Raw genomic sequence first — 26,041 nt, 5'->3', positions numbered from 1 at the left:
CATTCGATTTCTATGTCTGTTATTAATATGTCCAGTTCACAATTTCTTAAGTGATTTAATAAAGATAAATATGAAATTTAATATATGCATATGTTTTGTCGGTGGGAGAAAAGAAAATGGAGATCCCATGGTTGGATTGCATGCACAACATAACGTAATACTTGCATGTTATGTACTGCATCACGGGGTCAATCCATTCATTATTGTTCCGATAGATTCATCATGTGTTGATCTCGATCGCTAGCAGTGGATGTGGGTCCTGCCACCTCCGTTTGATATAATTAGAAAATGACTGATTAATGCTAATTAATCTTATTATTCCAACTTCCCTGATGGTAAAAAATGTAATAATAGAAAGTCGTAGTTGAGAATTGACCAAGAACAGAGCCCAAGATTACATTTAATCATTGCATCATTATATGTACACTACCGATGGAAATTTTATTATTTCTAGGAAGTAAATTTCCCACAATTGTTCTTGTAACAATTATAACATTAATACTTAATAGAATTTAGAGCGAAGTATTGAAAATTATGTTTAACATGTACTTTTCCTACATATTGGGAGAAGTTGGCACAAAAATTTCAAAGTTTATAATTTCCGTGTAAATATTCAATTTAATTTTCTAAAGTTGTGAAATTAGACTCAATATGCGGACAACATTTTTGTTTCAAGCATTATTGAAGATACTGTAAATCTCCCGTAATTCTTGAGTTTCTTTTGATACGAGTTCGTGGACCTCGGTAATGAAGGTATGTGTAGGATAACTCGATTGAAACACGCAGCTAGTATCGTTCCGTGCGCACTAAGTAAACCATCGGCTAAAAACCGTCTGCAAGCACGTTTAAAACCTTTTATTTGATGCTAGTGTCACTTGTATTCTTGGAGAGTTGTGATCCTTGGGTGGTTCTTGTAGAGTTGGTGAAACGAATGGACTATCTGATTTGCCTCGTGGAGCGCTGATTCAAGTATAACAGCCTATACCGATGAAGGTTTTATGGTTGAGTCTGTTTAACTTTTTAACTCAATATCTAATTAAAGAGTTGTGAATTGGGATGTAATTATTAATGGATGCAGGGGAGGGAAGTATGCACACGAGCATGAATGATTTAAGCTCTTTGCTTCTATGCTTGCAGCAGGTGCATTAGGCGAAACGAGGCAAGTCTGATTAGTTTAATGACTTGATGCAATAGTATTATGGAGGTGTTGCAGTCACCTTGGGTTTGAGGGTGAGATACCATTTGCGCAGACCTTGATTACCATGTATTCTGGAAATGATTGAGCACTAAATTGATTTGTTTTTTGTTTTAGTCATTTAACTTTGTGAATATTTGGTTTTCGTCTATTAATTTAATTTTTTTTTGTTTAGATCATTTTTTCAACAGTAATATCTAAATCTATCGAATAATGCTTATCTGAAACTAATAATCTACTACATGGCTCATATAACAAGATGCACCTTAAAACCCATTTAAACAATAATATATGGAAACAACAAGTTTTTTTATCACATTTTGAAATATCTGGTGTCGTTTTACTTTATTTCTCCTTTTGTTTTTATTTAGATTTATGTTTGTGAGGGTAATATCAGTTTATTCTCATTACACGTGCTACATAGAAGAGACAATATTCGAATAAGTTAATGGCTTTTCGCCAAAAAAAAACTAAAATAAATAAAACAAATTACTAGATTAAAACCAAACATTAACAAACTAAATGATTAAAACTCAAAACAAACTTAGTTACAAACTAAAATTATAATTTTTCTATACATGCATGATTTATACAATATTTTGAAAACCAAGAAGAGGACAAGAATAAAGTCTACATCGTAACAAGGTAACCTATAGCTCATCATATAATATCTATATTTTTTACATCGAGCGTGAGATTATGAAAACAATATCTTCTCGTATTCAGCAACTGCAACAAGTGGACAGATTTTTAAAATTCACCACCAGTGTAATGCCATCTTTCCGTTTCCACCGCTATCAAATACACTACTATATCTGTCATGTTAACTTGGTATACGGATTTGCATACAAGCCACTCGGTAGTTTCTATCTCTCAGTGTTGCTAACAGCCAAAAAGGGGCGTCAAGAAAAGAATAGTTGCCATAGAAGTTAACAATAAGAGACACAAAATTGACATCTAGCTACAAAGTGTGGCGCTAGGGCTTATGGTCTGTTTGTTTTTTTTTTTTTTTTTTTTTTTTTTTTTTTTTTTTTTTTNAAAGATACAAATTTTGTGCAGTAACACTGATCAAGATTTGGATTCTTGTGGTCTCTAGGGGACCATCTAAATGTCTTGTTTACTGTTAAACTTGTGCATCTACTATATCATTAGAGTTGGCTATCCTTATTTCCACAATAATTTGCATCATTATTGTAGAACAATTCTTGATCTTTCTGATATTTTTTTTTTGGGTATGTATCTGACTTCTTCACGTGGAATGGGACATACACAACCCTCACACCCCCAACAAAATAATTTTATAGTAGAAAAGATGGTGTTGTAAAGCCCATGGATCTATTCTTTTTGGGTCCTACACTCACTGTCTTTATATAGTCTATTTACAGAACTCCTCACACCTGGTTGCGGAGTACGTGCCTCTTTAGTCTCGAACCCAAGACTTCTGTTCAGACCATAAGTAATTGGATTAAAGAGAACTGGTATCAATTGAGCTACTAGTACGTGTCTCCCCAATATCGAACCCAATACTTCTGTCCAGGCTATAAATAGCTCAATTGGTACCAATCTTCTTTAATCCAAGAAGTCTTGGGTTTGAGATCAAAGATGCATGTACTCCACAGCCATTTGCGAGGAGTTGTGTGAGTAAAAGCTTCATGAACTATCATGAGGACTGTAATTGTAAGACCAAAAAAGAACAACCTCATGGACCTTATAGATGTGCTCTAGGCATGGTCCTCCCAGACATTGTGTGAAAAAAATATAAAAATATGTTGCCAATATATAGAAATTCAAGAAGCCAAAGGTTCAAGATTTACCTTCTGATATTACCTAGTCTAAGTACTATTTAAGGATTAAAAGTTGGTATTCTACATTAGTTCGACTGGTATAATGCAAAGAAATTATTAGGATCATTTGTGTATGCTCCACAATCAATTTCCATCTGTATTTCTTTTCTATCAAGAGCAATAATGCGTTGTCCTTGCAGATTCCTTTTCTTCTGCGTGCACATGTACGTTTACATTGACCGTTTTTGCTGCAGAGTTTGTTTCAACAAATCCAGAGCATTATCATGCAGTGGTAACATCCAAAACTTATTTTTGATTTAATGGCACAAATTGGTACGGTTATTGAGAACACACAGTGCACTTTTCAAGCATCTCCCAGTTCGGTAACTCTCTCTGTTTCCTCGGTATTTTTATCCATTTTTAACGTCCGACGAGACATAAGATTTGGTGTTAAAATTACTAAATATTCTTAAAAATCAGGACATAGATTTTTCTATATATGCATTAATTATTATTAATAAAAAGTGGTGTTTTGGTATTTGGGTTCGGGTTCGGGGTTTGACATTCTCATCCCCATCCCCGCTTTTTCGGGTTCGGGGACGAAACTTCGGAGATCAACTTCTCATCCCCACCTTTATTCCCGTTTCAAAAATATTAATATTAAAATGACAAAACGTTGATGGATTCAGAGATTTTTTTGAAACCAAAACTTATTATTATATATTATTATTAGGGATAATATCATTATTAATATCAATATCAATATTAATAATAATAATATTATTAATATTTTTAAAAATAATATAATTAGTATATTATTAATACTAATAATACTATTAATTTATTATTGATATTATTTTCGGGGTGGGTTCGGGGATTTCGGGAATGAGGATAGTAATCTGATACCGTCTCGGACTACATCGGAGATTTAAAAAAATCTCCGAACTCGAACCCGAACCTGAAAAAATCGGGGATCCCCATCCCTCTTTCCGGTTTTCCTTGCGGGTCTTCAAACTCATGGGAAAAATTGTCGTCCTAGATTTGAACCATTGTAAGAAAAAGGAAGTAGAAAAGAAAAAAAAATGGTCATGATATAAAATTTCTCGGTACAACACATCCGTACGCCCGTGGATATTCACAATCATGCCCACCACGATTCTTACTTGTAGTAAATTGTCTTTTACCAATTTGGCACGATTAATTAATTAATTTTCTACACAGATTCAGAAATCAATAAACCAATGCATCAAGTATTAATACTAGTATCAATTAAAGTTGATCATATCGATTTATTTTGTTCTTTAAAATACGTAACCCGTCAACGTTACCTAATGAAATACAGAAAGTGGAAGGACGATTGTACATAAAAAAAAAAAAAAAAAAAAAAAACAATCGTATTTATTTCACCTTTCCTTTATATCTCGAAGAGGTCCCTCAAAGAGAATCGAAAATTCAGTACAATTGTACATAGAAAAATGTACATGATTATTTCAAATTTGAAATGGCATTATTTTGTTAAGGGTGGGACAACATGTGAGTGGACAGAAGAGTATGTTAAGTGTACATTGAATGTTAATAAATGATACGTGGGATAAGGAAAATGTTTGTCTAAAAGTGAATATTGCCCTTGCTATTGAATACACGATTCTTGATGTTAGGAGGTATTTAGGCATAATATGTGTAAAAGTAAGGTGATTTCAAAAAAAAAAAACATGAATTCTCCATTGTAACGAACAAGAAAAGCATTTCGCAAACTCTGTCCGAAAACAAGATGGTTTTTTTTTTCTTACTAATTCGGACAAGATGATTTTTTTATTTTTACTTACTAATTTTTTTTAAATAGTTTTCGTTCGAATGAATATTTTGGTTCAATCTGGATGGAATTTTCCAAGACTATGCTTCGATTATTGAAATTGTGACAATGATTTTCGAATTTCTTGATTCATTTGAACTGACGAAATTAAAATGAATTTCAAATCTATTTTATATTAAATTGTGCAATTGTTATAATAATGTTCATGTATTTCTTAGATTATTCAAATAATATATCAATAATATATATAAATGAACTCTATCAATCAAAACGTCTATCAAGAAAATTCTTGCATGTATGTCAGGTATGTTATATGAGTGGTATATTCATAGGGATAATTCCATCACACACTACAAAATTCGACTTGAAAAAATCGATTTTGTACTGGGAAAAACTTGGACTTATATGTTTGGTTCATAATAACTATGTATTCATGATCTTAAAAAAAAATTTGGTCATGAATTTTATGTACAAATTAATGATAATATTTGATATCCTATGAATAGGTCCCTCAAGATCAGGCTCAAACCCTCGTCCCATTCCTAGCCCAAGTGGAAGGTTCATGATAGGTCCATATATTCTTTTATAAATATCAGGTTTGAGTGTCTAATTCATTCATTCAATATATATTATTTTTCAGCAACACTCTTAGTTGTTCTCTATTTATATCCTTAGTCTTTGATTTGAGCGTCGGATGGACTACACCAGGACACTCTCCCGACCTCTTTCTAACGGTCTTCTTCGTGATTTCAGGCTTAAGACAAATTCGAAGCCCGCGTCTGGACTAGTATCATTTGCTGGAATCAAACCTTAAATTTTCAATAAATATCAATATTATTAAATTTTAGATTTTATTTACATCCTCAGTGCGTAAACATTATACAGTGCAATATATATTCATCAGATATTGCACCGATTTTAACCATAGTTGACAGCCTGACTAATTTGACTAATTTGAGTTAAGCCAAGCCAAGCCAAGAAAACTCCTAACTCTAAGTAAGCCAAGCCACGAGCCTAAAAGTTACCATGAAGAGAGAGGAGAAAAACAGAATTACATTAAATTGCTAAAAATTTAAAATGTTATAGAAAGAATTTATAATTTAAAAAGCATATTATTAATTAATTGAGAAGTATATCGCATATGGTTGAATAATATAATATCATGAAATATGAGTGACGCTAAATTTGATACCATATAGTATTAAATTGAATATTGAAAAATAAAACCGAAATGTGCCAGTCTGCAGTATTTAGTAGTAGTTTTCTTTTCTTTCTCTCACACACACTTTGGATACATTTCTCTCTCTGAAATAGAGGAAACCAGAATTCAGTGAAGAAGTTTAATGAGCTTTACACACCGCTAAGCTCGTTCCATTCACTCTGTTTCTGGGTTTTCTGATTTTTTTTGGCCTTAGAATTTGTTTACTCAGATCTGTTACGACCAATACCGATTTTAGTTTCACCGCATTTCTTTGTTTTGTTTTCACATCATTTACTTGTGGGTAGATATGAGTAAAGAAGAGTTCTTGAAGATCCAGGTTACTTCTTCTTCAGCCCATTTTGTTGCAAATATGAATTTCTTTTTCTATGTTTTAAAAGAGGGGTTAGCGTGTGCATTGGACTTACGGGCTTAGCTTATATTGAAAACAAGGATTTTTTATTGACATTTTTGCTGTATGTATACCTCTTTTGTCTTTCTTATTGTGATGTACAAGCATTTTTTCAAATTTTTTTAATTGAAAGGATGTTTTTCATTCGATTAATTTTTGGGTTTTACTGCTTTTCTTCCTGTAATTTCTTCTTTGCGGTATTTTATTTTTGTCTTCTAAGTGATAAAGTTGTTAACTTTACTTTCTTTGTGTTCTCTGGCTTTGCTTGTTTTTGCAGACTTGTGTTCTTAAAGTCAATATACACTGTGATGGATGTAAGCAAAAAGTGAAGAAAATCTTGCAGAAGATTGATGGTATGCTCGTGTTCTTGACCCCTAAGTTATATTGGCAAATCTCATTCTTTGATTGATTTATTTTTTTTAAGCCAGAAGCGGAAAAAAAATCACCAATTGGGCTAACATTTCATGTTTTTGTGCAGGGGTTTACACCACGAACATAGATTCAGAGCATGGGAAGGTCACTGTTTCAGGTAATGTTGACCCAGCCACACTCATCAAGAAGCTCGTCAAGAATGGGAAACATGCTGAGATATGGGGTGTATCAAAGGCCAACAATAATCAAAACCAGATGAATAATCAGTTTAAGAATCTGCAAATTGATAGTGGAAGCAAAGGCGGACATAACAAAGGCCAGGCTCCAAAGGGTGGTGGCAACAACCAGCCAAAAGGTGGTCTTCAGGCGCAAAATGCACAATTTCAGCAACAACTCCAGCAGCTTCAACAGATGCAACAGTTGAAAGGGTTGCAAGATCTGAAAATGGCCCCGCAGTTTATGAAAGATCTGAAAGGGGCCAACAATAACAAGGACCAGAACCAGAAATCTGTGAAGTTCAACTTGCCTGAGGATGAAGGATTTAGTGAGGATGATTTTGACGACGACGATTATGACGACGACGACGACGACGACGATTTTGATGATGAAATGGATGATATCCCTGTTGTTAATAATAAAATGAAGCCTTCTGTATTGGGTAACGGCCATGGCGGTGCTCAGATGGGTAACATCATGATGAATAATATAATGAACGGTCAGCATCCTCAGTTCATGAACGGTGGTGGTAACAATGGAGGAAATGGAGGTGAAAATGGGAAGAAAGGTGGTGGTGGTGGTAACATGCCTGTTCAAATGAATCTAGGCGGTGGTAATCAAAATCAAGGTGGGGCTAATGGTGGTAAGAAAGGTGGTAATGGGAACAACAATGGTGGTAACCAAAATCAAGGTGGTGGAAAGGGTGGCAAGAATGGTGGCGGTGGTCAAAATAAAAATGGTGGCGTGGGCGGCGGTGGAGCTGGGGCTATGAATGTCAACAATTCTATGGGTCATGGGGCCAAGAAAGGGGGTGCTATGAATGATGGACCTCATGGCATGCCTAACATGATGCCTGTGAGTGCTGGAGGTCACGTGGGCCCATTGGGGACAAATATGCCGATGGGCCAAATGGGTAATCATCCAATGGGCCAAATGAACAATCTGGCTGCAGTTCAAGGACTGCCGGCCTCGGCCATGGCTGGTGGCGGAGGTGCTGGTGCTGGGTATTTTCCAGCTGCTACCCCGGAGCACATGTCGGCAAACCCCTATTACCAGCAACAACTTGCAGCCATGATGATGAACCAGCAACGGGCCAACGGTAACGAGAGATTTCAGCCGATGATGTATGCCCGTCCTCCCCCTGCTGTTAACTACATGCCGCCGTATCCTCCTTACCCTTACCATTACGCTCCACCTCCCGGCGAGCGAACAGACCAGTACGCAATGTTTAGCGACGAAAACACGTCGAGTTGTAACGTGATGTGAGCTCAAGATTTCCTTGGTTCGACCTGAATTTGGTGCCTCTTTGACTGATGATTATGGTGGTAGTGCTTGGTCACTCGAGATGATAGTTTGGTGACTTTTACTAGTCCTTCATTCCATACTCAACATGGAAATGGTTTTTTTTTTTTTTAATTTTTACCCCCACCTTTGAAATCCTAAGTTTAGGCTAGTATTTCATTATAGGGAGTGTTTTATAGATTAAGATATAATATATATATTAAAAAGCTTTGAGACGATGCGATGTGAGAATGTTTATGTATATGCTGAAAGAGAAATAAAATGAAACAGAATGGGATTTAAGAAGATAAAATAATTCCAATCTCTTATTTAATGAGATTAATCACATTTTGCTATTCTTGTAAGGTCCACCTATCTTGTGTATTTAGCTTTGTTACACCCTAACAACCCTAGTATTTATTACAAATTATTTCCTATGTATATTACATATGCCTCCTACCTGCTTATGTTCTCTGATTCTCGTACTATAGAAGAGAACCACATCTCCACTGAGAAGAACTACTGGCAGTATATCTGATCGGACTTTACGATCCGACCGGCGTTCCATCGAGGGATCGCAAGTAGGGCTCGACTTTGTTATATAATTTCGAACGATTCCGATACTATTCTGTTTATACAAGAAGTTTTTGTATCTAGTTATATATTTGAATATCTATTCATTCGTCTTTCAACCCTCATTCTCTTTTACTTGTTTAGCTCCTTCCTTTCATTGCTTTAGTCTGTTGACACTGTGAACTAGATGAAAGTGATGAAGAGAGTATATCTTTTACTTGATTTAGCAAATTAAAAGAATATTTCCAACAACTGAATTCCCCTTCATTAAACTGATCTGTTTCAACTTTATTAAACTAATACATTGAATAATAATAATAATATTATTATTATTATTTTAATAATAATTTTTCTAAAGCCAAAAATGGCTCCATTTGACATTATTGAAATGTGGTGGGGTACAATGTTTACACAAAATGGATGAGAAACGATGGGTCCCGTTAATTGATGAACTTTGGCTTTAAGTTTTGTGTTAGACGGTCTCACGAATTTTTATATGTAAACGATCGATATTCACAATAAAAAGTTATATTTTTAGTATAAAAAATAATATTTTTCCATGGATGACTCAAATAAGATATTCGACCCACGAAATTAATTCGTGAGACCTCTCACAAAAGTTTTTGTGATTATGTATATAGTATTAAAGAGGAGCCTGATTATTACTGGTCATGGTGTTTCTCCATTCTACAATACATGTCTTTTAATAATAATTAGTAAAACAACTAATTTTAAAAAATAATTTCTGAAAAATGATTGGAATATTTATTGAAAAAAAATAAGTCTGGCAAAAATTGAACAAACATTTAATTATTGAGATTGAGATTTAACTTCTCGTGTACAATGAATGGCCGATCGGAGATTTATTGATCTAGCCGTAGATTTCATCGCTTTGAATTAAATTCTAATACTAAAATTAATGGACTGTGATTGATAGAAAAGTCAAAAGGCTATGAGCGAAATTTTGCTGTAATTTAAACCGTCAGATTTCAATGTATTTCTTAGCAGATTGGCACATTTCAGTGTGGGAGCTGGAGGAGGGCCAAAGGAAAGTAGGTGGGGGAATAATAATTATTAGCGGGTAAAAAAAAATAATATTTTACGAATTATTAAATGTAAATTTAAGGCAGATCCGAATTTACCCTGTGCTCTTTTGTTGTGGTGTAAAACTTGGAGGAAAAAGTACGTATTCTGCGTTGAGTACACATCGAAGAAGACGTAATTGACTGATGCCATTATTTTTTATATTTTTTTTTACCTTCAAAGGGAAGTTAAAACACTTTCTTTACTGATCTTCTGCCATTTTCAAGATTCTGTATAAATCTTCAATATTTCTTTATTCCAATATTTTATAAACGCGTTTGTTTGACAAAAATTGTTAGCAAAAATGTATTTAGATGTAGTCAATTATGCAAATCAACAACTTGGTTCACATGTTCTTAAAGAAAATGCTCCACACACGATTTGAGCTGAGTATAAAATCAAGTCAAATATAAAAAGTTACCTAAGCTAAGAATTATCCTCAATTTATTTTTTAATATGGATTTGATAAAGCACCAAATATTCTATTATGGGCAACAACCGATTTAATAATTGATCGGTAATATGTCGTTTTACATGAGATTTAAGATTGTTATAACTGAGTTTTGAACTTGAGATCTCGTTTTATATTAGAATAATGTTAACATTTGTTTAAACTCGTGTCTTTGATAATTCGGAAAAACGAGTTGGAGTTATATGAGTTGTGCTGTCAATAGTAGATTTTCGCGTTTGGTATGAAAACGCAAACAAGACGATGATAAATGTGAAATATCGGATTATTTAGTGTTGGATGGATGTTCGAAGTCAGACATATATTCAAATGTATGCATGATTCCTCGTTTAGTTGCAATTGTATTTAGTCTATACTATGTTGAAAATTTGTCATTCAGACTTGGAAACTGGCAAAAGTTAATTATTTTTTCTTTATGAACAAGTGTGAGACAGGTTCAAATAATATTTTCCAACTTGTGCAAATTTATAGACTTGTTACCAGACAAATTACCCTTAGTTTCTTGACACAAATAATTAATAACAATAATAATTAAGTTTTGGCAAATCTAGTGAATTAATCCGATCTAGACTTTAATGCGTAAAGTAATGTATTTAGGTTTGTGGGCTCATATGTATAATTGTATCACAAAAACTACAATGAGATCGTTTTACGAGTCAATTTTATGATATAGATATCTTATATAATCCGAACTATAAAAAAATACTTTTTATTTTAGATATAAATCAGATAGATCCGTATTATTATTATAATAAATATGTGATATTATCTCATTAAAAAAATCTAATCGATGAGAATTGAATAATACGAAATCGATTTCAAATAAGAGTAGATGTGACTCCATTCCCATCTCGGTCAAAACCACGATGTGAAGTTAGGTTTTGATAATGACGCTTTTCCCACCTTTTCATATTGTACGAACCCACAATGAATAAAGAAGCATAAAATCTATATCACTAAGTCATATCTTAGTTTTAAAATTAAAACTGATCAAATTATAGTTTAATTACCTGATTTAATATAGGTGAAATAGTTTTTTTTGTTTCATTTATGTGTTAATTTAATGTTTGGCAATCTAAATCAGGAATATTTCAAATCATAACTCCAATTCATATTTTAAAAATAATTTATTATAATTGAATTTCGAATCCGATATTTTACTTCAAACTTTAGATCACGATGTCATCTTCATATCTACTATTCTCATCTTCACATCACACCTACTATTCTTATCATTCATATCTTAGTGAAAAATGTTTGGCCAGCCGTTGATTTCAATGGCATGATTATGAGTAAGAATTAGAAATGGTGATGAAGTTGAAATCTAAATGAGCAAGATTATGCAGTAAGTGTATATATTACATAAACAATTTTATCAATTTTATGAGACGGATTTCAAATCTGACCCGATTCATACAAAAATATTACATTTTATGTTAAAAATATTATTTTTCATTTTGAATATAAATATTGTTGACTCATCTCATAAAATATATATGTGAGATACTCTCACAAAAGACATACTCTATATATTATCTTATATAATTACCTATAAGATTTGACTAATTAAAGATAACAATACAAATCCATCAGTAATTTGATGTGAGTGAATAATCATACCGCATTTGAATATAAGATACATAAAAGAACATTTATAATTATTCCGCCCAAACAAAGTACGATTTTTCCATTAGATAAATAATGGGTTTCTTCGTTATAATTATGGATCAAGTCAAATCATTTAAGGATTATAAATATATGAGATTATCTTACAAAATTGAGTTAAGTTTTATGTATTTAAACTATTTCATGTAATAATTGGGGAGATCTGAAAATTCGACTTCATGATTTTGGTACAGTTGACTAATTAAATTTGATAAATAACTTTCCATATATAAATTGTGATGCTTAATTATAAAACTTTTAATTAAATTATTATAAATGATTTGTGATTTTTTTTATCACATCCTGTTGGGTTGAGAAATACAAGCAATCTAGATTTTGATGTTAATTATAAAATCTATTATCATGTTCATAATATATTTACTCAAGTGTGGAGTTGTTATATCAACTTGGAAGCTGAAACTCGAAATCAACCAAACTGAAAATATGACGAGTTGCAGTCTTTCAATAATTTCTCACAGTTCGATGATGCAAATAACAAGCTGCTAAAACGGATTAATAGAAAACTCAATTTTAAACAAGTCATATTCCTAACAACACAGTTGGTTCGAAGTTTATCTAGGTGAAATATTAGTCGGAAGATTGAGCGGATGGAAACGGAAACAACAATCAACTTGAATGGAGCATATCTGGTATTTTGGTCGTATCTCTCAGCTCCATTATTCAAATGGAACTATTGAATATGCATTACAAATCTAAGAAAGCGATCTACAAATTATCTTCAACAAGTCAGAGTCTGAATAGGACTAGAAAAATTTGATAAATCATGATGAAATTGTTGGTTCTGCACAGAATAAAGAACAAGTTCTAGATTGCTAACAGCCTAATATGTCAAGCATATCTTTCTCATACGAATTTGGAATTGAGTGATTATTAATTCTATTGAAAGTTAAGAGAAAAAACTACAACTTTTATATTATCAATTTGTCAAAAACCCGAAAAATCAAGAACTATAACAAAACAAAACCAACAACTCGACTTGTACTAGCTTGGAAACAACTCACTTGGAACAACTCAGATCAAGCCAACGTCTCAAGCTCATAACGGATTAGATCAAACCATCAGATCAGCACAGTTTGATCAGCTCGATCTGATAACAGCTCAGTTTTAGAAAATGGTCAGAAATGCGAATTTGGCCTTTACAATGTCAGAATCCGTATACAACCTTCCCAAACGGTCATATTCTTTTGTCTAACGTATATATCACTATTGGAGGCTAAATATATACAACATATTGAAGATTAAACGCAAGATTTGAAAGAGCATTAAAAAATAGACAACATATATAAAGAAATTAGCAAAAATAAGAGCAAACACAAGTGTGATAATATATTTGATACATACATGCACCATAAAAATCCTCGTACAATATCACTCACACATATACACAAGGGTTGAGTTTCAAAGTTTCGTTGAGTGAGTCTTCACAAAAAAATATTAAAAATTGTGTTTATAGTTTTGGTATAAGAGACGTCAAACATTATCTCACTAGTGAGAGTTTCAATTATGCAATGGATAATTCTTAAGTTGAAATTGGTTTGTGCAAGGAGTTGTATAAATCAAAATCTTCTAGTGAATGATTCATAAGTGGAACAATGAGTGACATAGAAGTTGTTAATATCCGAACACTCATAAACAAATTCGTTTCTATTTATTTATTGCATTTAATTATTGCTACTATTTTTAAGATAGTTTGTTGAATCATTTAATGTATTCTTCAAATGCCCAAAATATTGCATATCAAGTGTCCGATAAAAATGCGTAAATAAGAAACTTTTTTACACATTCAACTTATATATCTTTTAAATGATTTTCAAAATTTTTAATCTTTTCTGCGAGGGATTACTTTGAACGTGTTACGCTTGCTTTGAAAACCAAACTCGATTTAATTTTTCGGTGTTCAATATTTCAAAAACCGGACTACTATAACTCATTGCTTGTCCTCAATACGATTCTATGACAACCATTCTAAATATTCGTTATTTTTTTGTAGAATTAAAAAAATAATTTACTCACTGAATTTTTTTTTTTTTAACAATTAATTATGCGTTGGAAATTTCAATAGATGTGAAAGCCCAATAATACACCCGCCAAACGAATCTAATTTGGGCTTCAAATGAAATAGGCCGGGTAAGTCAAGTTTAATGCTAAATTATAACCCGATTGAACATTCGGACAACCCGGCTTGCTTGTCATACAATCATATCCGGTCTGATTGCAAAATCCGTCGAAGGAAATTAGAACTAAACGGGCAAAAATTAAGGTCAACCTTAATGGAAAATAAACGATGATTACTACCATTCTATATTTTTTGTGTGTGTGTGTGTGTGTGTGTGTGTGTGTGTGTGTGTGTGTGTGATTTAAGAAACTAATTCAAAGCTTAAATATATTTGTGCCTAAGTATATATGTGTATCTTCCTTGATTCAATTAGCCGCAGCTTCTGGGCAAAAACTTTTCTGAACTTCGAGGGTTAGTTCCTCTACACTCACTTGGCATTCCAATCCAATCTGTCCATCAGACAGAGAAATAAACAAATTAAAAATCGATAATAGTGTCATGCACTGATTTCTAAACATGCAAAATCAGATGTATTTCAAAAATATCGAAAAAACTTAAGAGAATCCGAATGGTGTGTCATGCAATTAGCGATTGATTCAAAAAACCATCGCTAAAATATGGATACAAGCAATTGTGTGCTTTCGAAAATAGCGACGGTACTCTTCAAACAGCCGTCGCTAAATTTGAGACAGATTTTGAAAACCTGTCGCTATAGGTCAACGACAATCGATTTAAAGACGAAATTCAAAACTGTCGTTAAAAACCGTCGCTAGCCTCTTTCTTTCTTTCTTTCTTTTTTTTTTCTTTTTTCGTGTTTAGATCTGAGGGGACCCAATCTCCTCCATGTTTTTTAAACTTCTACTTGCTATCATAACACACATTTATTTCTTTGGGTAAATGGAAATATGGTATGACATGTGATTTCTAAAAGAAAAAGCCATAATGTCTGCAGAAAATGATTTATGAGAAAATAAATTTCAGCTAGCTTCAAATAGCGCATGATCGTTTGGATACCCAAAGATGGTGGATCCATATGTAATAGGTATATTTGGATGATTTCTTGAATAAAAAATTTAATAATTATATGTCGTCTTTCATATTTACGAACTTGGTTTAATAATGTTAAGCCATAATAAGTACATTATAATTCTGTTTATTAACGTAATTACAGTGTCTTGAGATTGGTTTGATGCATATTAAGAAAACTAAAGCAATGTTAATTTATACCTTGATAACAAATGAGTATAGAACAGTATCTTCCATGCTACTGATGTTCAATTGAAGGATCTCGAAAGAGAGATTCTCCAAGACATGGATTATCCTCACGACTTGACCAGGGATCCGCCTGGATATTGTCCGAAGGAGCACGTTCGACCCGGAAATCTTGGCCTCGACATCTACGATGGGAGAATTGCAAGAAGCCCCGAATTCTTTAAAATTAGTGTCGCCATCTGGTACTTCACGAGGACTCAACCCCAAAGGTTTTGGACCAAGTCCAGGACTAGGGCTTAGCCTTTTTCTTTGCTTTTGAGCTTCCAAGGATTGTACAACTTGGTGCAGTTCTTTGATAAATTCTATCACTCCACCTATAATTGATGCTTGATCACCCTTTCAAATCCATACACAATACGTAAAATGATCAGTCACAGTACTAGAGATAGCAAAAATTAATAGCAGTAGTAGTAGTAGTAGTACTGGAGAATTTAAGAGGGGTCAGGCCGGGAAGCAACTGCTCTAGCTAGCTTACTCACATCTCCGCCCTCCGTGGCGGCCTTTGAGAGTACGTAGTCAACATTACCATGTTTACAAAATCAGTATACCCCAAATATACTTCCCACAATAAGGGTTTCTAATAATTTTGAAAAATTTGATTCATGGGTCATCTTTTAAGGGGAAATGGAGGTCTGGCGTCGTTGTATATAATATGTACATATGCAGCGCTTTTAGGAATGGTGATTTACCCTTTTGATGTAGAAACAAGGAGTCAGGGAACGTAAAACCTTGAGATGTTCATTCATTTGTCTCCTTCTATTTCTCTCCACAGAAATGTGAGCCATTGTCGACCCACCAAGAAATTTTTGCTGTTGGTTCTGTATCCACAAAAGCCACCAGCTTTTATAGTAATCTATCTGTATGTGTAATTCATAAATCCAGCATGCAAATGCAATTAAGTTGGTGAATGCACGTACACACACAAAAACATAATATATAANAACTAGGGTTCTCATTCAATGCAAAATGCTGCACTCTCGTGAGGTTAATTATTCAGTTTTTACTCTTTTACACTGCTCACTCTCACTTTCGGTTCATGTGAATTTTTATTCTAGCTGTCGATTGAATGTATAAATTTTTCCAGCTTTTTCCCCTTCAAAATTATAAATAACAACTTGACTAATTTTTCTTGTTTGAAAAAGGAGCGACATTATCCGTTTATTATATCCGGATTAATGGATGATTGTAGCCCTCGAACCATGACTGATCAGAAAAATATCGATGATGGGTTCACAAGTTGATCTGTTTTCTGGTTCGTCGACGACTGAAAGTTTTTTCAATTAATTTATACAAAAAATAAAATATTAATATTTGTAGAGGCGATTGAAACCAAGGTATTTAGTGATTGGAAAATTTGTTGTATCTTAATTATATATCTTCAATATTTGTCAATTTTAATTCTTGGTCATCAAGAATGTTGAGCATCCCATTTTTATCAGCGCCACATCAATACCGTGCCAGAAAAACAATCATAATTGCAAACAAATAACTAAAAATTACAATTTTCCCTTGAACGATTACATAATTGTTTGAGAGATCGAATCAAAGAGAACATTTATATCTAATGACCTTATTATTGTTGAAGGGCGTACCTAACAGATTCGAGATGATGCTATCTTCTCAATAATATTTTTTAAGAAAATAACTTTTATACTTGATATTTTGAAGAATTATGTACATTAGCTATGACGAATAAAATACTCTGGATTAACTAAATTGTTGAGTTAATTAGTCGATGGCTCGTTCATCCATATGTATTCATGTATTGTATCGTATCTCACGCTTATGTAGTTGGAAGATTTATAAGTTTGTTGTACGCGTGAAATACCATAAATTAATAAAGGATCCTAAAAAGGGTAAACTTTAATTTTTCATGCATGAAATANCACGCTTTATTCTTCAACACTCAACCCATTTTATGAACCACTCAATCTGCATGGGCATTCATCACTCTTATCTTTGTGCCAACTTAAGATCACTTCACACACTACTATACACTACCCTACACACGTGCGCGCGCACACACAGATATATATATTAGGTATATATATATTTTATGCATGTGTGCCGTAGATGCCTGTGGTAGGATAGAGAATTTTAACTATTTATGGAGGAAAAAAAAACAATTTTTCTTTTGCTTTAAATGAAAACACAAGTAAACAGTGAAATCAGAAGTATATACATGAAATAATCAATGCAAAACATGTTGGAGTTTTTGTACGTATAAACATGTTATGTTACCTTAAAGATATACTACTTTAATTTGACGTATTTGTTCTAATTTAATTAGAGTAACAGTAGTAGTGGTCACTGGTCGTCAGTATATACTTATACCTTATTCATAACTTACTCCAGTGTAAGTAATTTTATTTTGACCAATTAAGAGGCAAGTTTGAACGATTATTATATTGGTCCAGAATAACGATGAAAACTAAAAAGGAATTCTTAGATGGTTTATTATTAAAAAAAAAATCTTGTGAGATTGTCTCACATGTCAATTTTGTAACACGGATCTTCTTAACCATATCCGACTCATAAAATATATTAAATTTTTATGTCAAAAATATTAATTTTCAATAGTGGTATAGATCAGGTCGAAATATCTCACATATATGAATCCGTAAGACTATTTCACATAATACTTACTAATGATAATTAAGAAGTCGTGTACAGAAATTTTTCGCAACGTGTATGAGGACATCCGCATTCGTTACCGTTATAACACCCACCACCTCATCAAAAATCATAGGTTTCACATGCCATATACACATTATATTAACACATCTATTCTACCACATTCATTTTAATATTAACACTCATTATTTGTAGATCTCGTTGTCCACTCATCAATCTTATTAAAATAAATTAAATAATATACATATATATACATATATATATACATATATATATATATACATATATATATATATAATATTAATATATGTAATTAATGTGGTGGGCTAATTTCACTCTCTTTTCCAAAAATAAAAAATAAAATAATAAAAAAAAATGTAATGTGGGCACACACATTACGTGGCACAAGTTAGTGGGTAATTAACACCTACCCACATTGGTATTAACACCACATTGGTGTTCAAACCCATTGGTTAGAACACCAATGTAGTTGCCCTGACATACGATATATTTAGAAGATAAATATAATGTTTTTATTTAATGTGAAGGATGAGATTCTACATTCTTGAATCATCTTACATTTGATTCAAGCTTTACAACAACAGAGTTAAAAAGATAATTATGTTATATTTGTGTTTCAATTTATCATCTTATTAAATTAGTCAAACGGTTAAAATATTGGAATAATAAGGTATCGTCTCTTCATAGTCCAGGTTCCACATTTATGTATTGAAATGTCAATAATTGAGCTATCTGTTATGCTCATAGTTGAGCCACTTGTAAACTTTACACTTTACGTGATAAGGGTATATTAGTTGTCTTACATCGATTAAATAAAATCTTTAAGAATTGTATATATGAACTTAAAAAATCTTCTCCTTTTAATCTAGTTGTTTAGATTGAATTACTTCTAACTCTTAGTTTTTTAAGTTAAATCTAAATATAAATCTTAACAAAAACCCATTCAATTCTTTTCATCCAAACCTTATCCATAATTATCATCATGTCTAAAATTTTTAATTTAAATCCTGTAAAATAATAATAATAATAATTTAATAATCTATACATCTATACATATTATAAAAGTGTGAACCAAGGTCAAAGTTTTTCTATTGTGTATTGTCAACTTTGTCCTTAGTTTGTAAATACAGGAGAATTTTAGTGAGGATATTTTTTTAAAATCAGTTATTATGATAAGGACAAAATTGTCAAAGTACATTTATGCTAGATAATGATCAAGTTGCCAAGAAAGATGAAACTCTAAAATTATTTGATTTTTATTTTCTTGTAGATGAATTGAACAACCTTTTTTCACAAAAAATATTAATTTGAAAAGATTGAAATACCAAAATATATTGGTTTTATTTGCTTATAGATGAAGTGAGATGAATTTTTCACAAAAAACTTAATTTGTATAATTTTTTTAAAAATTGCTATGATCATCTATTTTTAAATATTAAATGAAATATTTATACAATATGTGACACAATGAAATTAATTGTTTAACAGTTATACATTAAATTTTTATATTATGAGAACTGATTTTGGAACTGAAGTCGAGAAAAATTAGTTCTGATTTTGATTTCAGTGTTCCTGAAAAAAATGACCGAGTTAAAAAGTGTTATTAAAACCTTTAAATTTCTTATTATTTATAGTTAAAATATTTGAGTTTTTCTAAGATATTCATATTTTATGATATTATTAATATATTAACACTCATAATTGAATTCTCCTAAATAATTTATTAAACTCTTTATTTTCAATTCTTAGTTAAAAAACCAAAAAATATGTTAGTTTTAAACTTCATATTATTATATTATTATATACTTATCATGTTATTCTACGTATTGCATATATAATTAATTTTTTCATATTTCTTCTTGTGATACTATAATTTATTACTTAATTAAAAATGCACTAAAAATATAATATAAATTTGAATTAAAACAATAAAATATGATATAGAGAGAAAATTAAAAAGATAAAACATTTAAAGGTAGTATAAAGATAATTAAGAGTTACATTTTATTCTTGAAATGATATAAATTACTACAATAAATGTAATTATAGTGATAATTCATTAGCAATTTGTTAGAATTTTACGTATATATCCTTATTGAGTTTTTGGATTTTTATTAAGAAGGTATAGATTATCATGGGTCCTTCATATATATAATTTTTTGAAGTTTTTTTTTTTTAAAATCTATATACTTAGTTTGTACATACAGAATAAATTTAGTGATGATATTTTTGTAAAATCAGTTATTATAATCAGGACAAAATTGTCAAACTATATTTATGCTAGATAATGATCAAGTTGCCAAGAAAGATGAAACTCTAAAATTATTTGATTTTTATTTTCTTGTAGATGAATTGAACAAACTTTTTTCACAAAAAATATTAATTTGAAAAGATTGAAATACCAAAATATATTGGTTTTATTTGCTTATAGATGAAGTGAAAAGAATTTTTCACAAAAAACTTAATTTGTAGATTTTTTCACTAAAAAGTTAATTTGTAGAAGATTAAAATACTAAAATTCTTTGGTTTTAATTGCTTGTAAATAAAGTGAAAATATTTTTTTCACAAAAAACCTAATTTGTATAAGGATCTGATGTTAAATATATTTTATTTTACATCAAGTAAAATTAATTATTTTTAAGACGAATAATTAACTAATGAAGCCAAATAATTAAACTAATTTTCTTTTTGTTTTACCAAGGTTGGTGTCATGAAGAAAGTTCGACATTTAATTGCATTTACAAAATGATACAAGAATTATTAGATATAAATATAGATAATCCTAATAAATATTTCGTGGGTATTTATTCTCTCTATATTTCTTTATCAAAAAGAAAGTCGACTAATATTTTTCAAAGCCTTGGTTTATTACTAAAATTTAACGATATAAGATTGCATAAATATATTTGTATTAATTTTATCTATTTTTTCCTTTTTTAAAGGCTATAAACTATAACAATTACTTTATGAGATATTCTTACAATTAACGAAGAAGTATTTTTATAAGAGATATATATTGACAAAACATTTACAGCTTTTTGTAAACTTAAAAGATATATCTTTGAATGTAAATTTTTAAAATTACGATAAATAAATTTTTATAAAAATTATTCATTAGCATTACTCACTACTTCTCCATAGACAATGTCAAAATTATTCGTTTTTTATTTACTTGTAGATGAAGTGAACAAATGTTTTCCACAAAAATATTTGTTAATTTGAATGTGATTTATTTTATTTTGTAGATTTATAATCTTTTGAATGATTTTATCTATGCAAGAAGTTTATCTTTAATTTGGTGATGATGTTTTTGTAAAATCAATTATTATGATGATGTCAAAATTGTCAATCTATGTATGTTATGTAAGGATCAAGTTGCCAAGAAGACTGAAACTCCAAAATTATTTGGTTTTTATTTTCTTGTAAATGAATTGAACATATTTTTTTTTACAAAATATTAATTTGAGAATATTGAAATACAAAAATTCATTGGTTTTATTTGTTTATAGATGAGGTGAAAATAATTTTTTCCCAAAACAATTAGTTTGTACAATATTGAAATACCAAAATTCTTTTGTTTTATTTGGTTGAAAATATAGTGAATTAAAAAAAAAAAAAAACATAATTTGTGTAAGGACATGATGTTAAATATCCTTTATTTTACATTAATTAAGATTATTTAATTTAAAACGACGAATTAAAATAATGATGTCAAATAATTAAATCATGTGGGTTGGTGTCACGAAAAGGTTCCACAGTTAATTACATTTCACAAAAATGATACCAAGCATTATCGAATATAGAAGAAAGATGACCTTATAAATATTTCGTAAGTATTTATTCTATCTATATTTCTTTATAAAAAAAACTCCAACTAATTTTTTTCAAAGCCTTAGTTTATTTTTAAAATTTAACAATATATGATTGAATACATATAGTTTTACTAATTTTAACTATTTTTCGTCTTTGTAAAGGTCAGAAACTGTAACAATTACTTATTTGATGATCTTGCAATTGACGAAAATGTATTTTTATGAAAGATGGATATAAACAAATTAATTATAGCTTTATGTAATCTGAAATGACATATCTTCAAAGGTAAATTTTTAAAATTATTATGAATAAATATTTACAAAAATTATTCATTGGCATTACTCAATATTTCTCCTTATGATTGATAATAAGAAAGGTCAAAATTATTTGGTTTTTATTTGCTTATAGATGAAGTGAACATATATTTTTCACAAATTATTAAATTGAATATGATTTGTTTTATTTTGTAAATCTATGATCTTTTGAATGAGTTTATATACGCAAGAAGTTTTTCAAGAAAAAAATTAATATATAAAAATTTAACACTTCCAATAATATAGTATGAAATATAAAAAAAAATATGTTGATCATAATTTTGAATTTTTGTATTTAAATAATATATTGCATAAATCTGTTATATCACTAAGAGTTGAAAATTTTTTGATAAATAATATCATATTAATTAAACCATATTTTTCAGTTGTCTAGAAGATGAAATAACCAAAATTCATTGGTTTTATTTGCTTGTAGATTAAGTTAAAAGATTTTTTTACAAAAAAGAAACATAATTTGTAGAAGACTGAAATAACAAAATTCTTTGGTTTTATTTGTTTGTAGATTAAAGGAAAAAAAATTTCCAAAAAAAAAAACTTGATTTGTGTGGAGACCTGTAGAGGCATCAAATAGAGAATAATATACATTCTTCTCAAAATGAAGAAAACGATTTAAATAATTTATAATTGAACACATTCAAAATATAAGAAAATATTTCAATAACGAAACATTGAATGAAAAAAGATATCAGTAGATTCCGAACAACAAAAAATTAAAAAGAAAAAAGACGATCATCAATTGTCTCAATTGTAACAATATTAAAATATAAGTAATAGAAGACGATAACAACACAAGAATGAATATTAAGGATAATTAAATTATTGAACAGAAAGATTTTCAGCATCAAAATTATTACATAAAAAAAGTTGTCCAACAAAAGAATTAAAAAATACAGATATGAAACTGCAAATGATTGATGTCGACAGCACCATAAGATTTGCTAATGAAGATTATGAGAATATTTTTTTTTTCACAAAGAAGAAAAAGCTGATGACAAAAAAAAAATCGTGAAAGCAATAAAAATTGAAAATATAAAGGAAGAAAACATTTGACGCAATAATTTAATTTAAGATTTAAAATATATTATCGATATTGTATTTTTAATTTTCATAAATCAATAGCACATGGTAAAATAAGTGATCAACGCTATGAATTATAATTTTTTTCTTCTCTCAAATTTAAATTTAATTATTATTATGATATCAATCCTATATTATATTTTCTTCAATGTCTAATTTATACAAAATTATAAGATTTATTACTAATATGTTTTTCAACAATTATTAATTTATTTAGATTGCGCTTGGATGAATTGATTTCAAATTCATGGATTAGAATTATAATTTTATTGTTAACAATGAAACAATAGATCAAATATTGAATCTACGCATGACTTATTCACATATTATTATTTATATAAAGTAGAATGAATTTCAAATTACATCATTATTGGGTGGACTTGAAATATATCATAATTAACATGAAATACTACTATATATACATGAAATGAGTGGATTTGAAGTTTACGATGTTACTTCACTAAATAACAAAAATATATTTGAATGTATTGAAATCCTTCCATTCAAGAATAACCTTAGATTTATAACATATAAAATTTTTAAACAAATATCTTTTGCACTCATTTTATAATACTTGTTGTACAAATTATATTACATTGAATTTCCTACGGATAATGTTAAAAGAACAACCAATATATCGTACTGCGATATTTACAACAATTATATCGTGAGATTTTGTTATTGTCTAATGAGATTTTATATTTAATTTATCATGAGATTTTGATAAATAAAATTTTTGTATTGATTTTTTTGTGTTGTAAGAATTATTGTACAAATTTGGTTGTACATGTAGCATTACTCATTTTCTATTGACTAAACTAACATGAAAATCATTCATATATAATTTTCTGTAAATTAATTTCTTCCGATCTCATTTCTTTAACAACAATTATTGACAATAGAAATGTATTTTTACGTGCGTCGCACGTGTCTTTACCTAGTAACATTAAAAAAGAAGACAAACAAGTCCAGAAAAAGACTTCGCGACACCTTGAAAACAGCCGTCCACCGCGGCCCTCCGCCACATTCTCTTGTGTTAATTATCTGTCTCACACGCTATATAGTTTTCGTCTTCTTCCATGGCTAGTTTTTTTAAATTTCTACTAATTTTTCCACTGATTTCTCACATACACGGCGCAATTTCTCATAAATATCCCACTTTGCCAAAAGCTGCGGTTCTTCCACTTAAAAAAGATCTCTCTACTCTTCAATACGTTACAGAACTCTTGATAGGTGAGAATCTATCCCCTGTCAAGCTTGTGGTGGATCTTGGAGGACCATTTGTTTGGATTGATTCTGAGTTTACCTCCCAATTGTCTTCTACGGGGTCTGTTAAAAGTTGTTCTCTGCAGTGTTCGATGGTTGAAATTAAGGGTTGTTCTAGGAGTGGTGGGCTGCGGTGCGATGCCTCCAAGACTTGTACTTTACCGGTAGAAAACTCTGTATCAAGAGTTTCAACATCTGGGGAGATGAAAGAGGGGAGAGTTGGTGTGAAATTCTTGGATGCTATGGAACCAGGTTCATTGGCGTATATTCGACGCTTCTTGTTTTCATGTGCTCCAAACTTGTTGCTTGAAGGCTTAGCTAGTGATGCCAAAGGTATGCTAGGGCTTGGAAATTCAAGAATTTCTCTCCCATCACAGTTTTCTACTACTTTCGGCTTCTTTCACAGGAAATTTTCCATCTGTTTGTCCCCATCAAATGGTGCAATTTTGTTGGGTGGGAGTCCGTCTGAAATTGAAAACGAGTCCACGATTTCAATGATGTACACTTCCCTAATTTCCAAGAACAGCAACATACAAGATGGGTATTACATAAATGTGAGCTCGATCAAGATATCTGGCGAGAAATTGTCTCTATATCCAATAGGGTTTGTTGGAAGGACAAAAATAAGCACAACCACTCCTTACACCACGATGGAAAGCAAGATCTACAACACATTTATTGCTGCTTACATCAAGGCTGCTACTTCCATGAACTTGAGTTTGGTTGCACCTGTGGCACCATTTGAAATTTGCTTTAGTCCAAATGAAGTGGGAAGCAAAACGATTTTGCCAAATTTTCCAGCAGTTGATCTCGTTTTGCAGAGTGAGCTGGTGAAGTGGAGGATTCTTGGGAGGAATTCAATGGTGCGAGTTAGCAACGAGGTAATGTGTTTGGGATTCTTGAATGGAGGACTTGTAAAACCCAAGATTTTTGTGATCGTGATAATATTTTTGTAATTTAAGTGTGCTAGGATTAGTCAATATTTGAGTATCTATCTCATTATTTTATTTGAGATGTAAGATTTGCAGTTTATCCAAAGTTGGGGGGATAATTATATCGTGTACAATATTTTTGAAGCTCAAGATTTAAGATAATATTGTGCATATATTTTGAACTTGAGATAATAAATAAGTCTATCACAATCCAATAATTAAATAAAGAATTTGGATATATGCAGATAAAGTTGGAGATAAAAATTCAAAGTTGGAAAGATTTTTACCAGATAAAGATCTAAGATTTGATATACCTGGATAGAGATTAAACAGAGGATAATATGATCTCTAAATTTCGAAATATCCAAGGGATGAATATTTAGATTTCGAAAAATTATCCAAGATAACGGATAAAGAATGATAATTATCCTAGATTTAAAGTTTGATTCAAAGTTCAAACGCGAAGATAATACACGATCAAGATAGCAGCCACCTTCCTATAAATAGGAGAAGCTCTCATTCAGAATTTACACCTCATTTATACATCAAATTT

General features: G+C 30.6%; 3 protein-coding genes across 3 annotated transcripts in view; 2 read left to right on the top strand and 1 right to left on the bottom strand.

The window, feature by feature from the left end:
- The first annotated feature begins 6,046 nt into the window (after positions 1 to 6,046).
- LOC140984429 (heavy metal-associated isoprenylated plant protein 32-like) lies at positions 6,047 to 8,587 on the top strand. Its single transcript, XM_073451835.1, has 3 exons — positions 6,047 to 6,330; positions 6,680 to 6,755; positions 6,881 to 8,587. The coding sequence occupies exons 1-3, from the start codon at positions 6,301 to 6,303 to the stop codon at positions 8,254 to 8,256; spliced, it is 1,482 nt and encodes a 493-aa protein (XP_073307936.1). The 5' UTR covers positions 6,047 to 6,300; the 3' UTR covers positions 8,257 to 8,587.
- Positions 8,588 to 14,448: 5,861 nt separating this feature from the next.
- LOC140985402 (transcription factor MUTE-like) lies at positions 14,449 to 16,278 on the bottom strand. The gene is made up of 3 exons (XM_073453256.1): positions 16,100 to 16,278; positions 15,366 to 15,746; positions 14,449 to 14,587 (listed from the first exon to the last, which is right to left on the bottom strand). The coding sequence occupies exons 1-3, from the start codon at positions 16,193 to 16,195 to the stop codon at positions 14,504 to 14,506; spliced, it is 561 nt and encodes a 186-aa protein (XP_073309357.1). The 5' UTR covers positions 16,196 to 16,278; the 3' UTR covers positions 14,449 to 14,503.
- A 7,999-nt stretch (positions 16,279 to 24,277) lies between these two features.
- LOC140985047 (probable aspartic proteinase GIP2) overlaps positions 24,278 to 26,041 on the top strand; it is a 7,979-nt gene continuing 6,215 nt past the window's right edge. Inside the window, exon 1 of the mRNA XM_073452784.1 lies at positions 24,278 to 25,481. Within this exon, the coding sequence (XP_073308885.1) occupies positions 24,370 to 25,481 (1,112 nt within the window). The 5' untranslated portion in view covers positions 24,278 to 24,369. The remainder of the gene's footprint in view (positions 25,482 to 26,041) is intronic.

The sequence above is a fragment of the Primulina huaijiensis genome, chromosome 9 (genome assembly GCF_012295235.1).
Source record: "Primulina huaijiensis isolate GDHJ02 chromosome 9, ASM1229523v2, whole genome shotgun sequence".
Lineage (NCBI taxonomy): Eukaryota > Viridiplantae > Streptophyta > Magnoliopsida > Lamiales > Gesneriaceae > Primulina > Primulina huaijiensis.
This window is presented reverse-complemented; position numbering and strand designations above follow the sequence as displayed.